The sequence below is a fragment of the Oncorhynchus kisutch genome, linkage group LG27 (genome assembly GCF_002021735.2).
Source record: "Oncorhynchus kisutch isolate 150728-3 linkage group LG27, Okis_V2, whole genome shotgun sequence".
Taxonomy (NCBI): domain Eukaryota; kingdom Metazoa; phylum Chordata; class Actinopteri; order Salmoniformes; family Salmonidae; genus Oncorhynchus; species Oncorhynchus kisutch.
The window spans coordinates 26,443,149-26,457,327 of NC_034200.2; the positions used below are offsets into that span (position 1 = coordinate 26,443,149).

General features: G+C 43.8%; 1 protein-coding gene across 4 annotated transcripts in view; it reads left to right on the top strand.

Moving 5' to 3' along the window:
- LOC109871869 (integrin beta-1-like) overlaps nt 1–14,179 on the top strand; it is a 37,537-nt gene that overhangs the window by 11,443 nt on the left and 11,915 nt on the right. For all 4 annotated transcript variants that reach the window (XR_004205788.1, XM_031806917.1, XM_020462879.2 and 1 more), the window contains exons 2-7: nt 3,859–3,925; nt 4,399–4,484; nt 10,722–10,944; nt 11,272–11,442; nt 11,683–11,927; nt 12,285–12,440. Coding sequence is in view for 3 of the 4 variants with exons in the window: in XM_031806917.1 (XP_031662777.1) it covers nt 3,859–3,925; nt 4,399–4,484; nt 10,722–10,944; nt 11,272–11,442; nt 11,683–11,927; nt 12,285–12,440 (948 nt within the window). In the remaining variant the exon portion in view is untranslated. The remainder of the gene's footprint in view (nt 1–3,858; nt 3,926–4,398; nt 4,485–10,721; nt 10,945–11,271; nt 11,443–11,682; nt 11,928–12,284; nt 12,441–14,179) is intronic.

The window sequence follows — 14,179 nt, forward strand, 5'->3', positions numbered from 1 at the left end:
AGCACCCTTACCTGCCGATCTATAAATGATGTCTCCGTGATCTAGCATGGGTAGGATGGTCATCTGAATCAGGGTTAGTTTGGCAGCTGAGGTGAAATAGGAGCGATTATGATAGAGGAAACCAAGTTTAGATTTAACTTTAGCCTGCAGCTTTGATATGTGCTGAGAGAAGGACAGTGCACCATCTAGCCATATTCCCAAGTACTTGTATGAGGTGACTACCTCAAGCTCTAAACCCTCAAAGGTAGTAATCACTCCTGTGGGGAGAGGCTACCCTCTCAATCCACATCAAGATGGTTTAAACTATAAACACATTGACAGAATGTTGCTCAATTGGCGGAATTGTCTCTTATTGCTAAATTCTGCATACCAGTTCTAGCATGCTCTCCAGTGTGGATTAGTTTAGGCTACATGAGAAGGATGGGTCTATATGTGGTGCTATCTGCTGTTATCAGTGCAGAGGTTAACGTGCATGTTTTAGTTTTCTGGGCTCTGTTTCACCAGAGATATCCCCTCTCTCCAACGGTCGATCTGAGCCTCATGGGGAGTAGACCTAGACTGCTCTAGGGTGTGCGTCCCAAATGGCACCCTATTTCCTACATAATGCACATTTGACATTGGTCCTGGTCAAAAGTATTGCACTATATAGGGAATAGGGTTCCATTTGGGACACGGCCTAGATCAGTCAACCCCCTACATTTTTGGTGCTCTATACAAGATGATACCCTGAGCTGTAAACAAAGATACTGTTCAGGAAGTTTGGGAGGAGTCTAGATTATTAGAGGGACTGGCATTGCTGCCTTTGGGTTGGATCATGTTTAACTGTCAATTTCATTAGTGCACATCAAACTATAGCAAAACTTTTTGCAAAGGAAAAAGAAGTTCAGATAGATCCCTTTTTCAGTCCATTTTCTTCTGTTTGGTGTCTACTAGTGACTATGACCCTGATGTCTCCCTTTTGGATTTCGTATTTTATCAAAGCAGCAGCTACTCTTCCTAGGGTCGGCATAAAACATGACATAATAGCTAGATAACATTTAAAGGGAAATTGAAACACTAGGCTTTAGATCACTAGCTAACTCTAACTGTAAATCGCCATATTGGCATTGTTATATCACCAGCTGAATCCCAAAAATGTCTGAGAGACCTGAACTCTGCATGCATTATTGAGCTACATTTGCTGGTGTCAAACCATATATGAAAACATGATGCATATTTTGAAAGCTGAGAAACAGCCCTTTTCAATTAAATGGTAATCAGTCAATTAAAAATACCTATGAAAATGTGTATTTTATGCAAAAAAATCAACAAAGAAAATTCTAAACAACTGCCATTTACTCAACTTCCTAATGAAGATTAGAGAATAAACTAAGAGCATATTGAGTTTTCCTTATTTAGTAAGGATGGAAAATAGTCATATCTTTTACTGTGAATGAGTTATAGCTGTTTTAATGAATTCTATGGAATGTTCCGTTATCAGACGCATATCTGCATCAAAACATATTACAAATGGCATTTAGTCTCACATATGATAAGGAAAGAGATAGTAGTATAATATGAATAAGTCAATAACTTTATTGATAGTACCCCATAGACCCAAATTTAACCAGGCAAGTCAGTTAAGAACTATTCTTATTTACAATGACGGCCTACCCTAATCTTGTGATTCATAGACGCTACTGATGATTTAGGCTAGGTCTAGATGGCCAACATCCCTCTCTCTCTTTTACACTTTTTATTTCACATGTTGGATGGGACTGCTGAAACCACTTGTGACAGGGTGAAGATTTGAAGTCCGCTTGCTCTCTCTCTGATGGTTATCACTGAAGCTCTTTGGGGGGCTTTGAATTAGATGGCCTGGCCAGTACTCACAGGACGTGGTTATTTTTCTATAGGATAGACAACACGACTGCATTCATGGTTGTGTACAAAATCAAATAGCTGTAGAGTCTGTGGTCTAAACTAGAGACAAAGCTCCTGCCCAACCTCATCATTTTTCCAAGGTTAACAAACATCACATTTCAGGGTGTACTTTTTACATATTTCAGTGATATGTTTGGATGACAGACATACTTGTCGTGTTAGTGAGGAACAGGAACAAAGCCTTTCCTAACCCTCAGTCAGACATACTGTAGGTCGTATCAAGAAGAGAAATGGTTAATGCTCTCTGACTGCTCTCTAATCAAGTTGTTGCCGGCACTGTTTGTCTCTCTGGTATGCTATGTGTCTTCTACCGGGCTGAGAGAAGCCCGGGAGGGAGGAGGGGGAGGAAGAAGAAGAGGAAGAGAGAGAAAGGCTGACTTCATAATTTAAATGGGAGGAGGACTAGGCAGGCCATCAGAGGAAATGTGTCACTGGTGGGAGAGCTGGAGTGGGTAGGAGGAGGAGGACTGGGCAGGCCATCAGAGGAAATGTATCACTGGTGGGAGAGCTGGGGTGGGTAGGAGGAGGAGGACTGGGCAGGCCATCAGAGGAAATGTGTCACTGGTGGGAGAGCTGGAGTGGGTAGGAGGAGGAGGACTTGGCAGGGCAGGCCATCAGAGGAAATGTGTCACTGGTGGGAGAGCTGGTGTGGGTAGGAGGAGGAGGACTGGGCAGGCCATCAGAGGAAATGTGTCACTGGTGGGAGAGTTGGAGTAGGTAGGAGGAGGAGGACTGGGCAGGCCATCAGAGGAAATGTGTCACTGGTGGGAGAGCTGGAGTGGGTAGGAGGAGGAGGACTGGGCAGGGCAGGCCATCAGAGGAAATGTGTCACTGGTGGGAGAGCTGGAGTGGGTAGGAGGAGGAGGACTGGGCAGGTCATCAGAGGAAATGTGTCACTGGTGGGAGAGTTGGAGTGGGTAGGAGGAGGAGGACTTGGCAGGTCATCAGAGGAAATGTGTCACTGGTGGGAGAGCTGGAGTGGGTAGGAGGAGGACTTGGGGAGGCGTGTAGCTGCCTGACCAAATATGGGAGTAGCAGATCCGCACCTCTCCATTCTCTGTTCTGTGTTAGGAAGCAGTGGACTTGTCAAAGACTGCTTCCCAAATGGCACCCTATTCCCTACATAGTGCACTACTTTTGACCAGGGCCCATGGGGGACTTTATATGGGATATTGATGCCATTTGGGACAAAGCCTAGGTCTGTTCTGCAAAGACATAGTCCAATAGGAATGTTAGCCATAATTAAGCCTTTTTCCTAGGTGTTTTCAAATGCAGACCTCTTATGACAACAATGATTAGAAGAATTCCGTTGATGACTTTTTCTTCTCCTGTCTTTTGTTCAGTGCCAATGGTGGAGTCGTTGGTGGAGTGCTGCATTAGTGGCCAGGCCTATTTGTGTTATATGTGATCAAGTGGCACGAACTTAGACAATGTCTTTAAAGTGCTTCTGAAAACGCAATGACTTTGTTATGACCCTGGGGTGTGGAGCTCCTTATCTAAAGATTACCTGACTAGATATTCACATCCCTGCCACTCTCCGACTACCTTTGGCTTGCTTAAACAGCAGTCTATCCATCCAATAAACTAACAGTCTTTGTTCATGTTGTTCATGTTGTGCTGAATGCATTACACACTTCTCAAAACTCCTCACAATGGTCTCCCGAGACTGATGTTCTCACGGTACAACACGTCCTCACACTTAAAAGCATGTGACTTTTTTTTACCTTGTTTGTTAATCAAGCAGGCTGTAGGCCAGTGAAACAAAGAAAAATGTCCTTGCAGTCCCTGCAAAGCTATCTCTGTGAGAGAAGCGGCTGGAAAGATCCTAAGTGGTTGTTTTCATGCTGTTTGAAGACAGGTATACCATATGAGATTTGCTTCACTAAATTCATGTCCAGTAGTTTGAATCAACCACTCTGTTTTGTCTCCTTTCAGATGGATCTGAGACTACTTTCAATAGCAACATTATTAGGAATCTTATGTTTCTGCAGTGCACAGCAAGGTAAGGTTATTTGACTTACACACACACACACAATTGTTTTAGGGCTACATTTTACATTTTTGTTATACACCTAAAACATTAGTCTACTTTGTGCATCAAAAAGCAATGAATAGAAGGCATTCTTCAGACTACGATATTGTGGTAGAGGAGGTTGGACTAATGGGATGATGTCATGTATTGAGCTGCCTACAGCTACCAGCTGCCTGGCCTCAGCAACATGACTCGCAATTGAACAGATTGGAAGAAATGAAAAACCATGTTGAGCCAGGAAGAGAGGAAAAATGTAGTTACAAACTGCGTCCCAAATGGCACCCTATTCACAATGAATTGCACTACTTTTTGACCATAGTAAAGCAAAGTAGTGCACTATAGTAGGGAATAGAGTGCCATTTGCAATGCACATTTTCTGAATGCTGCCTCTTGGCAAATAGTTGTGGCTGTATTCAAAAATATGTATTGTTTCTTCCTTTCAGAGGGCAGTGATTGCATCAAGGCCAATGCACAATCATGTGGGGAATGCATCCAAGTGGCAGAGAAATGTGGATGGTGTACAGACATTGTAAGTTGTTTGAAAGCACATGCTTACAGAGGCACAGTCTTGAGACTTATCTCACTGGAAGCAGCTAACACAAGTGTTTGTGTTAGGAGTTGAACAATGGCAGGGATATGATTTGAATACCAGTGTATGGGCACTTGCTGTGAAATAGTTGCCGCCAGCCCAGAGTATAGTCAATCAGAGCTGTCTTGAGTCACGGAAAAGAACTCACCCTGACGCTTCCTGAGGTTTACCGGCGGTTGGCATCTAATATGTTGCATTACCGCTGCCAACTGAACTATACATTACTCTTTGTGATACAAAATGGGAAAAGGGGAACCCCAAAAATGTATTATATACAGTACCAGTCAAACGTTTGGACACACCTACTCATTCAAGGGTTTTTCTTTCTTTTTACTATTTTCTACGTTGTAGAATAATAGTGAAGACATCAAAACAATGAAATAACACATATGGAATCATGTAGTACCCAAAAAAGTGTTGAACAAATAAATGAATATTATTCAAAGTCGTCACCCTTTTGCCTTGACAACAGCTTTGCACAGTCTTGGCATTCTCTTAACCAGCTTCATGAGGAATGCTTTTCCAACAGTCTTGAAGGAGTTCCCACATATGCTGAGCACCAGTTGGCTGCTTTTCCTTCACTCTGCTGTCCAACTCATCCCAAACCATCTCAATTGGGTTGAGGTCGGGTGATTGCGGAGGCCAGGTCATCTGATGCAGCTCTCCTTGGTCAAATAGCCCTTACACAGAATATAAGTGTGTTTTGGGTCATTTCCCTGTTGAAAAACAAATGATAGTCCCACTAAGCGCAAACCAGATGGGTAGGCGTATCGCTGCAGAATGCTGTGGTAGCCATGCTGGTTAAGTGTGCCTTGAAATCTAAATAAATCACAGAAAATGTCACCAGCAAAGCACCCCCACACCATCACACCTCCCCCTCCATCCTTCATGGTGGGAACCACACATGCAGAGATCATCCGTTCACCTACTCTGCGTCTCACAAAGACACAGCGGTTGGAACCAAATATCTCATATTTGGACTCATCAGACCAAAGGACAGATTTCCACGGTCTAATGTACATTGCTCGTGTTTCTTTGCCCAAGCAAGTTTCTTATTCTTATTGGTGTTCTTAACTAGTGGTTTCTTTGCAGCAGTTCGACCATGGAGGTCTGATTCACGCAGTTTCCTATGGACAGTTGATGTTGAGATGTGTCTGTTACTGAAACTCTGTGAAGCATTGATTTGGGCTGCAATCTGAGGTGCAGTTAACTCTAATTAATTTATCCTCTGCAGCAGAGGTAAATCTGAGTCTTCCTTTACTGTGATGGTCCTCATGAGAGGCAGTTTCATCATAGCGCATGAGGGTTTTTGTGACTGCACTTGAAGAAACTTCCTGAAATGTTCCATATTGACTGACCTTCATGTCCAAAAGTAATGATGGACTGTCATTTCTCTTCTTGCTATAATATGCACTTGTTCTTTTACCAATTAAGGCTCTCTACTGTATACCACCCCTACCTTGTCACAACACAACTGATTGGCTCAAACGCATTAAGAAGGAAATAAATTCCATAAATTAACTTTTAACAAGGCACACCTGTTCATTGAAATGCATTCCAGGTGACTACCTCATAAAGCTGGTTGAGAGAATGCCAAGAGTGTGCAAAGCTGTCATCAAGGCAAAGGGTGGCTACTTTGAAGAATCTCAAATATAAAATACTTTAACACTTTTTTGTTTACTACATGACTCCATGTGTGTTATTTCATAGGTTTGATGTCTTCACTATTATTCTACAATATAGAAAATTGTAAAAATAAAGAAAAACCCTTGAATGAGTAGGTGTGTACAAACGTTTGACTGGTACTGTGTATACAGTGCCTTGCGAAAGTATTCGGCCCCCTTGAACTTTGCGACCTTTTGCCACATTTCAGGCTTCAAACATAAAGATATTAAACTGTATTTTTTTTGTGAAGAATCATCAACAAGTGGGACACAATCATGAAGTGGAACGACATTTATTGGATATTTCAAACTTTTTTAACAAATCAAAAACTGAAAAATTGGGCGTGCAAAATTATTCAGCCCCTTTACTTTCAGTGCAGCAAACTCTCTCCAGAAGATCAGTGAGGATCTCTGAATGATCCAATGTTGACCTAAATGACTAATGATGATAAATACAATCCACCTGTGTGTAATCAAGTCTCCGTATAAATGCACCTGCACTGTGATAGTCTCAGAGGTCCGTTAAAAGCGCAGAGAGCATCATGAAGAACAAGGAACACACCAGGCAGGTCCGAGATACTGTTGTGAAGAAGTTTAAAGCCGGATTTGGATACAAAAAGATTTCCCAAGCTTTAAACATCCCAAGGAGCACTGTGCAAGCGATAATATTGAAATGGAAGGAGTATCAGACCGCTGCAAATCTACCAAGACCTGGCCATCCCTCTAAACTTTCAGCTCATACAAGGAGAAGACTGATCAGAGATGCAGCCAAGAGGCCCATGATCACTCTGGATGAACTGCAGAGATCTACAGCTGAGGTGGGAGACTCTGTCCATAGGACAACAATCAGTCGTATATTGCACAAATCTGGCCTTTATGGAAGAGTGGCAAGAAGAAAGCCATTTCTTAAAGATATCCATAAAAGGTGTTGTTTAAAGTTTGCCACAAGCCACCTGGGAGACACACCAAACATGTGGAAGAAGGTGCTCTGGTCAGATGAAACCAAAATTGAACTTTTTGGCAACAATGCAAAATGTTATGTTTGGCGTAAAAGCAACACAGCTCATCACCCTGAACACACCATCCCCACTGTCAAACATGGTGGTGGCAGCATCATGGTTTGGGCCTGCTTTTCTTCAACAGGGACAGGGAAGATGGTTAAAATTGATGGGAAGATGGATGGAGACAAATACAGGACCATTCTGGAAGAAAACCTGATGGAGTCTGCAAAAGACCTGAGACTGGGACGGAGATTTGTCTTCCAACAAGACAATGATCCAAAACATAAAGCAAAATCTACAATGGAATGGTTCAAAAATAAACATATCCAGGTGTTAGAATGGCCAAGTCAAAGTCCAGACCTGAATCCAATCGAGAATCTGTGGAAAGAACTGAAAACTGCTGTTCACAAATGCTCTCCATCCAACCTCACTGAGCTCGAGCTGTTTTGCAAGGAGGAATGGGAAAAAATGTCAGTCTCTCGATGTGCAAAACTGATAGAGACATACCCCAAGCGACTTACATCTGTAATCGCAGCAAAAGATGGCGCTACAAAGTATTAACTTAAGGGGGCTGAATAATTTTGCACGCCCAATTTTTCAGTTTTTGATTTGTTAAAAAAGTTTGAAATATCCAATAAATGTCGTTCCACTTCATGATTGTGTCCCACTTGTTGTTGATTCTTCACAAAAAAATACAGTTTTATATCTTTATGTTTGAAGCCTGAAATGTGGCAAAAGGTCGCAAAGTTCAAGGGGGCCGAATACTTTCGCAAGGCACTGTACATGTTTAATGCTTTATGTCCCCAAATTAATGTTGTCATTGGTTCAGAGTTTGTTTTGATATTTTAACCTGCGTGTTGTGATCGCATTTGGTGTAGGGGGACAAAATAAATGTATGCACGATAGTGCACGATGGCGCATGCGCCCAGCCGGTTTGGGTTCCCTGTTAGGGGAGGGTTTGGCTGGCCGGGATGTTCTTGTCCCATCACGCTTTGTGGCGGTCAATGCTCATGCACTCAGACTTCAGTCACCACTTGTACAGTGTTTCCTGGTGTGGCTGGCTTCTGGGTTAAGTGAGCAGTGTATCAAGAAGCAGTGCGACTTGGCAGGGTAGTGTTCCGGAGGACGCATGCATCTCGAAATTCGCCTCTCCCGGGTCCGTTCGGGTGTTGCAACGATGGGACAAGACTGTAACTACCAATTGGATATCACGAAAAAGGGGTAAAAAAGTAATCTCGTACCCGTAAATATTTCTCTGCAGCTGTCACCACAACATCTATGTTCTGTGACTTACCTTCCATTTCTGCAGTACAGTTGATAACCATTGCTATGAACACTAAGAAACCAACCTTACTGAAACATACAAAGCGGACACCCCTTCAAATGATTTGATTCAGGTTTTTCAGCAACACCCGTTGCTAACGTGTGTAAAATCGAGCACACAGCCATCCAATCTCCATAGACAAACATTGGCATTAGAATGGCCTTACTAAGGAGCTGTGTCTTTCAATGTGGCACCGTCATAGGATGCCACCTTTCCAACAAGTCAGTTCGTCAAATTTCTGCCCTGCTAAGGCTGCCCCGGTCAACTGTAAGGGCTGTTGTTGTGAAGTGGGAACGTCTAGGAGCAACAACGAATCAGCCGTGAAGTGGTAGGCCACACAAGCTCACAGAATGGGGATTCTGAGTGCTGAAGCGAGTAGTACGTAAACATCGCCTGTCCTCGGTTGCAACATTCACTACTTAGTTCCAAACTGCCTCTGGAAGCAACGTCAGCACAAGAACTGTTCGTCGGTAGCTTCATGAAATGGGTTTCCATTGCCGAGCAGCCGCACGCACACAAGCCTAAGATCACCATGTGCAATGCCAAGCGTCAGCTGTGGTGATGTAAAGCTCACCGCCATTGGACTCTGAAGCAGTGGAAACGCGTTGTCTGGAGTGATGAATCACACTTCACCATTGGCAGTCCAACGGATTAACCTGGATTTGGCGCATGCCAGGAGAACGCTACCTTCCCCGATTCATAGTACCAAATGTAAAGTTTGGTGGAGGATGAATAATGTTCGGGGGTTGTTTTTCATGGTTCGGACTAGTCCCCTTAGTTCCAGTGAAGGGAAACCTTAACGCTCCAGGGTACAATGACATTCTAGACAATTCTGTGCTTCCAAATTATTTGTGGCAACAGTTTGGGGAAGGCCCTTTCCTGTTTCAGCATGACAATGCCCCTGTGCACAAAACGAGGTCCATACAGAAACGATTCGTTGAGATCGGTGTGGAATACCTTGACTTGCCTGCACAGAGCCCTGACCTCATCCCCATCTAACACCTTTGGGATGAATTGGAATGCAGACTGCGAGCCAGGCCTAATCACCCATCATCAGTGTCCAACCTCACTAATGCACTTGTGGCTGAATGGAAGCAAGTCCCTGCAGCGATGTTCCAACATCTAGTGGAAAGCCTTCCCAGAAGAGTGGAGGCTGTTATAGCTGCGAAGGGTCGACCAACTCCATATTAATGCCCATGATTTTGGAATGAGATGTCCGACAAGTAGGTGTCCACATACTTTGGGTCATGTAGTGTATATCACTCATTGCCCTATACCTCTGTTCTGGTACAGATGTACTATTCACAGGGATCCTCTCAGAATCATTTACCCTTCATCCTCCCTCCTCTACTTTCTTCACTGCCTCAGCATACCACACCTTCTGCACTACTCTGAGGCTGGCAACCTCAACCTTCCTTTCTCACACCGAACACCACCAATCCCCAGCAACATGAGCACCCCTACAGTTGACCCACAGCTTTTCCCACCGAAACTACACCACTCCTCTGTCCCATCTCTGCACATATCCCACATTTTGGAATGCCCCTACTACACACTGCTTCTACATGCCCATAAACGTGACACCTAGAACACCGCAGTGTAGTCGGCACAAAAGTTCTAACAGCATAACTCATATATCCTAACATTACTTTGTCAGGTAAAGACTAAATTCAGTTCAAAATAGCAGGCTGTCACCTGTTTCACCACGCTCTCCACTGGGTCTGAGTCACACCAAACGGTAGGCGTCACAAACACCAGGAATCTTCAACTTCAATTGCTCCACCTCCGCACTTAACGGTTTTCCAGAAATCCCTCCCTTTAATGGTGCCCTGTACCTTAGCGCAAAGCAAGATACAGGTCTTTTCCCAAGTTGTGTCGCACGGAGAGCCTGCTCCCTCTGATCTGAAGAAACACAAACAAACGTGACAATTCACTTTGGGTTACCTTCACCCACTCGACAGCACCCACCATATTTTCCACCCAACTTGAAACCACTCATGGATCTGACTGAACTTCTGACCGAACTTGCTCCTTCTTCATACTGCAAAATCATCAGAAATGTCATATCACAATGAGTACTTCATCATGTGTATGTTGACTATTTTGAAAACCAATCAAAGAAGTAATTACAAATAACATAACCCACATTTTCTTGTTTTTTTTATTTGTCATATTTGTCTCTGTGCAGGACTTCCTGAAGCAGGGAGAGTCTAAGTCAGCACGCTGTGATGAGCTACAGTCCCTGATCACAAAGGGCTGCACTAAGGCCAAGATTGAGAACCCCCGGGGAAGCACCTCCATCAACAAGAACAAGGCTGTCACCAACCGCAAGAAGGACATGGCAGAGAAGCTGAAGGCTGACCAGATCACTCAGATCCAGCCTCAGAAACTCACCCTCAACCTCCGATCCGGTAAAGATCTGACTCCTGACCTATGCTGATATTGGATCAGTTTGACCTTTTAGATCATAACGAATAAGATGGACATGGAGGACCTGATCCTCGATCAGCACTCCTACTCTAAGAGGTTTTGTGAATATGGGCCCTGCCTCCTGACCTGACCAGCTCATTGGCCATGTAGCTATATGATACTTTATCTAAACATGGCATATTAGAATATGCAATCTTTCTTTTCTGAATCCAAGTTTCCAGGCAGAATCCTGTTGATATTTGTAAAATATTGAATGATGAAGAGTCTTCATGTTCTCTGAATCTGTTCCATTCCTTTCTCACATGAAGGTGAGGCCCAGACCTTTAAGTTGAAGTTCAAGAGGGCAGAGGACTACCCCATCGACCTCTACTACTTGATGGATCTCTCCTTCTCCATGAAAGACGATTTGGAGAATGTCAAGAATCTGGGGACTGATCTGATGCGTGAGATGAAGGAGGTCACCTCAGACTTCAAAATCGGTAAAAGACATGAAACTTCACATACTCAAAATGTTCAAAGTAAGGTCATTCAGAAAGAAGGAAGGTAAAACCGCTCATTGGGTACTTCACTGTGGCTATCCTCTGTTCCAACCTGTGTTTGTGTATTTTGTAAGGGGTCGGGATCAGAGCAAAAGACAGATTTCAATGGATTGCAAGGGAAATGGATCAATGAAGTATCTTGTTGTTCTTCTTCTCAACATTGGCTGTTTTCCTGACCAGGTTTCGGCTCCTTTGTGGAGAAGACGGTGATGCCATACATCAGCACTACCCCAGCCAGACTGCTGAACCCCTGCACCAGCACCAACAACGACACCTGCACCAGCCCCTTCAGCTATAAGAACGTGCTGAAGCTGACTGAGAACGGGAAGGAGTTCAACAGCCTGGTCAGTAAGCAGCAGATCTCTGGAAACCTGGACTCCCCTGAGGGAGGATTCGATGCCATCATGCAGGTGGCCGTCTGTGGGGTGAGTGACCTGACCTGGGCCATAGTGGGATAGTCTCCCTTCAGGGCCTGTAATCATAAAGCATCTCAGAGTAGTAGTACTGATCTAGGATCAATGTAGCCTTTTTGACCATGATGAATAAGATTACATGGACGGGGGGACCTGATCCTAGATCAGCACTTTTAATCGAATACACTTTTTAAATACCAGCCCAGAAGTACAGAAAGCTTCATAATCGGCTAGAATGGTTCATGATTGAGATAATACCAGTCAGTCCAAAGCATTACAACAAATGATTAGGATTCACTGAAAAAGTTGGATGCATTTGTTTTCTTTTGGGGGCTCTAATTGGATGTGTTTTTACCCCTCCCCCTGCAGGATGCCATTGGCTGGAGGAACGTCACACGTCTGTTGGTGTTCTCCACTGATGCTGGCTTCCACTTTGCTGGAGACGGCAAGTTGGGCGGCATCGTTCTGCCCAACGATGGGAAGTGTCATCTGGAGAACAACATGTACACCATGAGCCATTACTACGTATGTGTTTCTCTACTTACTCTATACTTTCCAGACATTTTCTATTGCATTTGTTTTTATTGTAGTGTATTGATTTTGTGTATTTTGCATGCTGAACTCACAAAATGACTTTCCATGTACACGGACAATAAAGTTTAGGGCTGACCCCATTTAGTTTACTGGTCGATTGTTGGGTCAATGGGCTGTTGGTCAACCGATATTTCTTTAGTCGAGCAGTAGCAAAAAATATTATAACAGTAATTTCATGGTGTACAAGACACCTGTCGGATTTGCGCCTGTCTGAGTGGACTGATCCATTGTGGAGGCTGTGGGGATGGCACAATCCATCACTCTAAAACATGTGCTACTGAAATTGTATATGGTTATATTACACAAGAACAATGCTGCAACACTAATAAAATAATATTATTTTATAAAAAATAAGCTTTCTCCCATGTTGGATAGTGGTCACTGTCTGGTCACTGTCTTAAGTCAGTTAGGATCGCCACTTTATTTTAAGAATGTGCAATGTCAGAATAATAGTAGAGAGAATTATTTATTTCAGCTTTTATTTCTTTCATCACATTCCCAGTGGGTCAGAAGTTACCATACACTGAATTAGTATTTGGTAGCATTGACTTTAAATTGTTTAACTTGGGTCAAATGTTTCGAGTAGCCTTCCACAAGCTTCCCACAATAAGTTAGGTGAATTTTGGCCCATTCCTCCTGACAGAGCTGGTGTAACTGAGTCAGGTTTGTAAACCTACTTGCTCACACACACTTTTTCAGTTCTGCCCACAAATATTCTATAGGATTGAGGTCAGGGATTTGTGATGGCCACTCCAATACCTAGATTTTTTTGTTCTTAAGCCATTTTGCAACAATTTTGGAAGTTTGCTTGGGGTCATTGTCCATTTGGAAGACTCATTTGTGACCAAGCTTTAACTTCCTGACTGATGTCTTGATATATCCACATCATTTCCCTTCCTCCCTCATGATTCCATCTATTTTGTGAAGTGCACCAGACCCTGCTGCACCAAAGCACCCCCCACAACATGATGCTGCCACCCCCGTGCTTCACGGTTGTGATGGTGTTCTTCGGCTTGCAAGCCTCCCCCTTTTTCCTCCAAACATAACGATGGTCATTATGGCCAAACAGTTCTATTTTTGTTTCATCAGACCAGAGGACATTTCTCCAAAATGTACGATCCTTGTCCTCGTGTGCAATTGCAAACCATAGCCCTTTCCTGTACTCCCTGTTCACCCACGACTGCGTGGCCATGCACGCCTCCAACTTAATCATCAAGTTTGCAGATGACACTACAGTGGTAGGCTTGATTACCAACAACGACGAGACGGCCTACAGGGAGGAGGTGAGGGCCCTCGGAGTGTGGTGTCAGGAAAATAACCTCACACTCAATGTCAACATAACAAAGGAGATGATCGTGGACTTGAGGGATCAGCCCCCTATCCACATTGATGGGACAGTAGTGGAGAGGGTGGAAAGTTTTAAGTTCCTCGGCGTACACATCATGGTCAAACTGAAATGGTCCACCCACACAGACAGCGTGGTGAAGGTGGCGCAGCAGCACCTCTTCAACCTCAGGAGGCTGAAGAAATTCGGCTTGTTGCCAAAAACACTCAAACTTTTACAGATGCACAATCGAGAGCATCCTGACGGGCTGTATCACCGCTTGGTACGGCAACTTCTCCGCCCATAACCGTAAGGCTCTCCAGAGGGTAGTGAGGTCTGCACAATG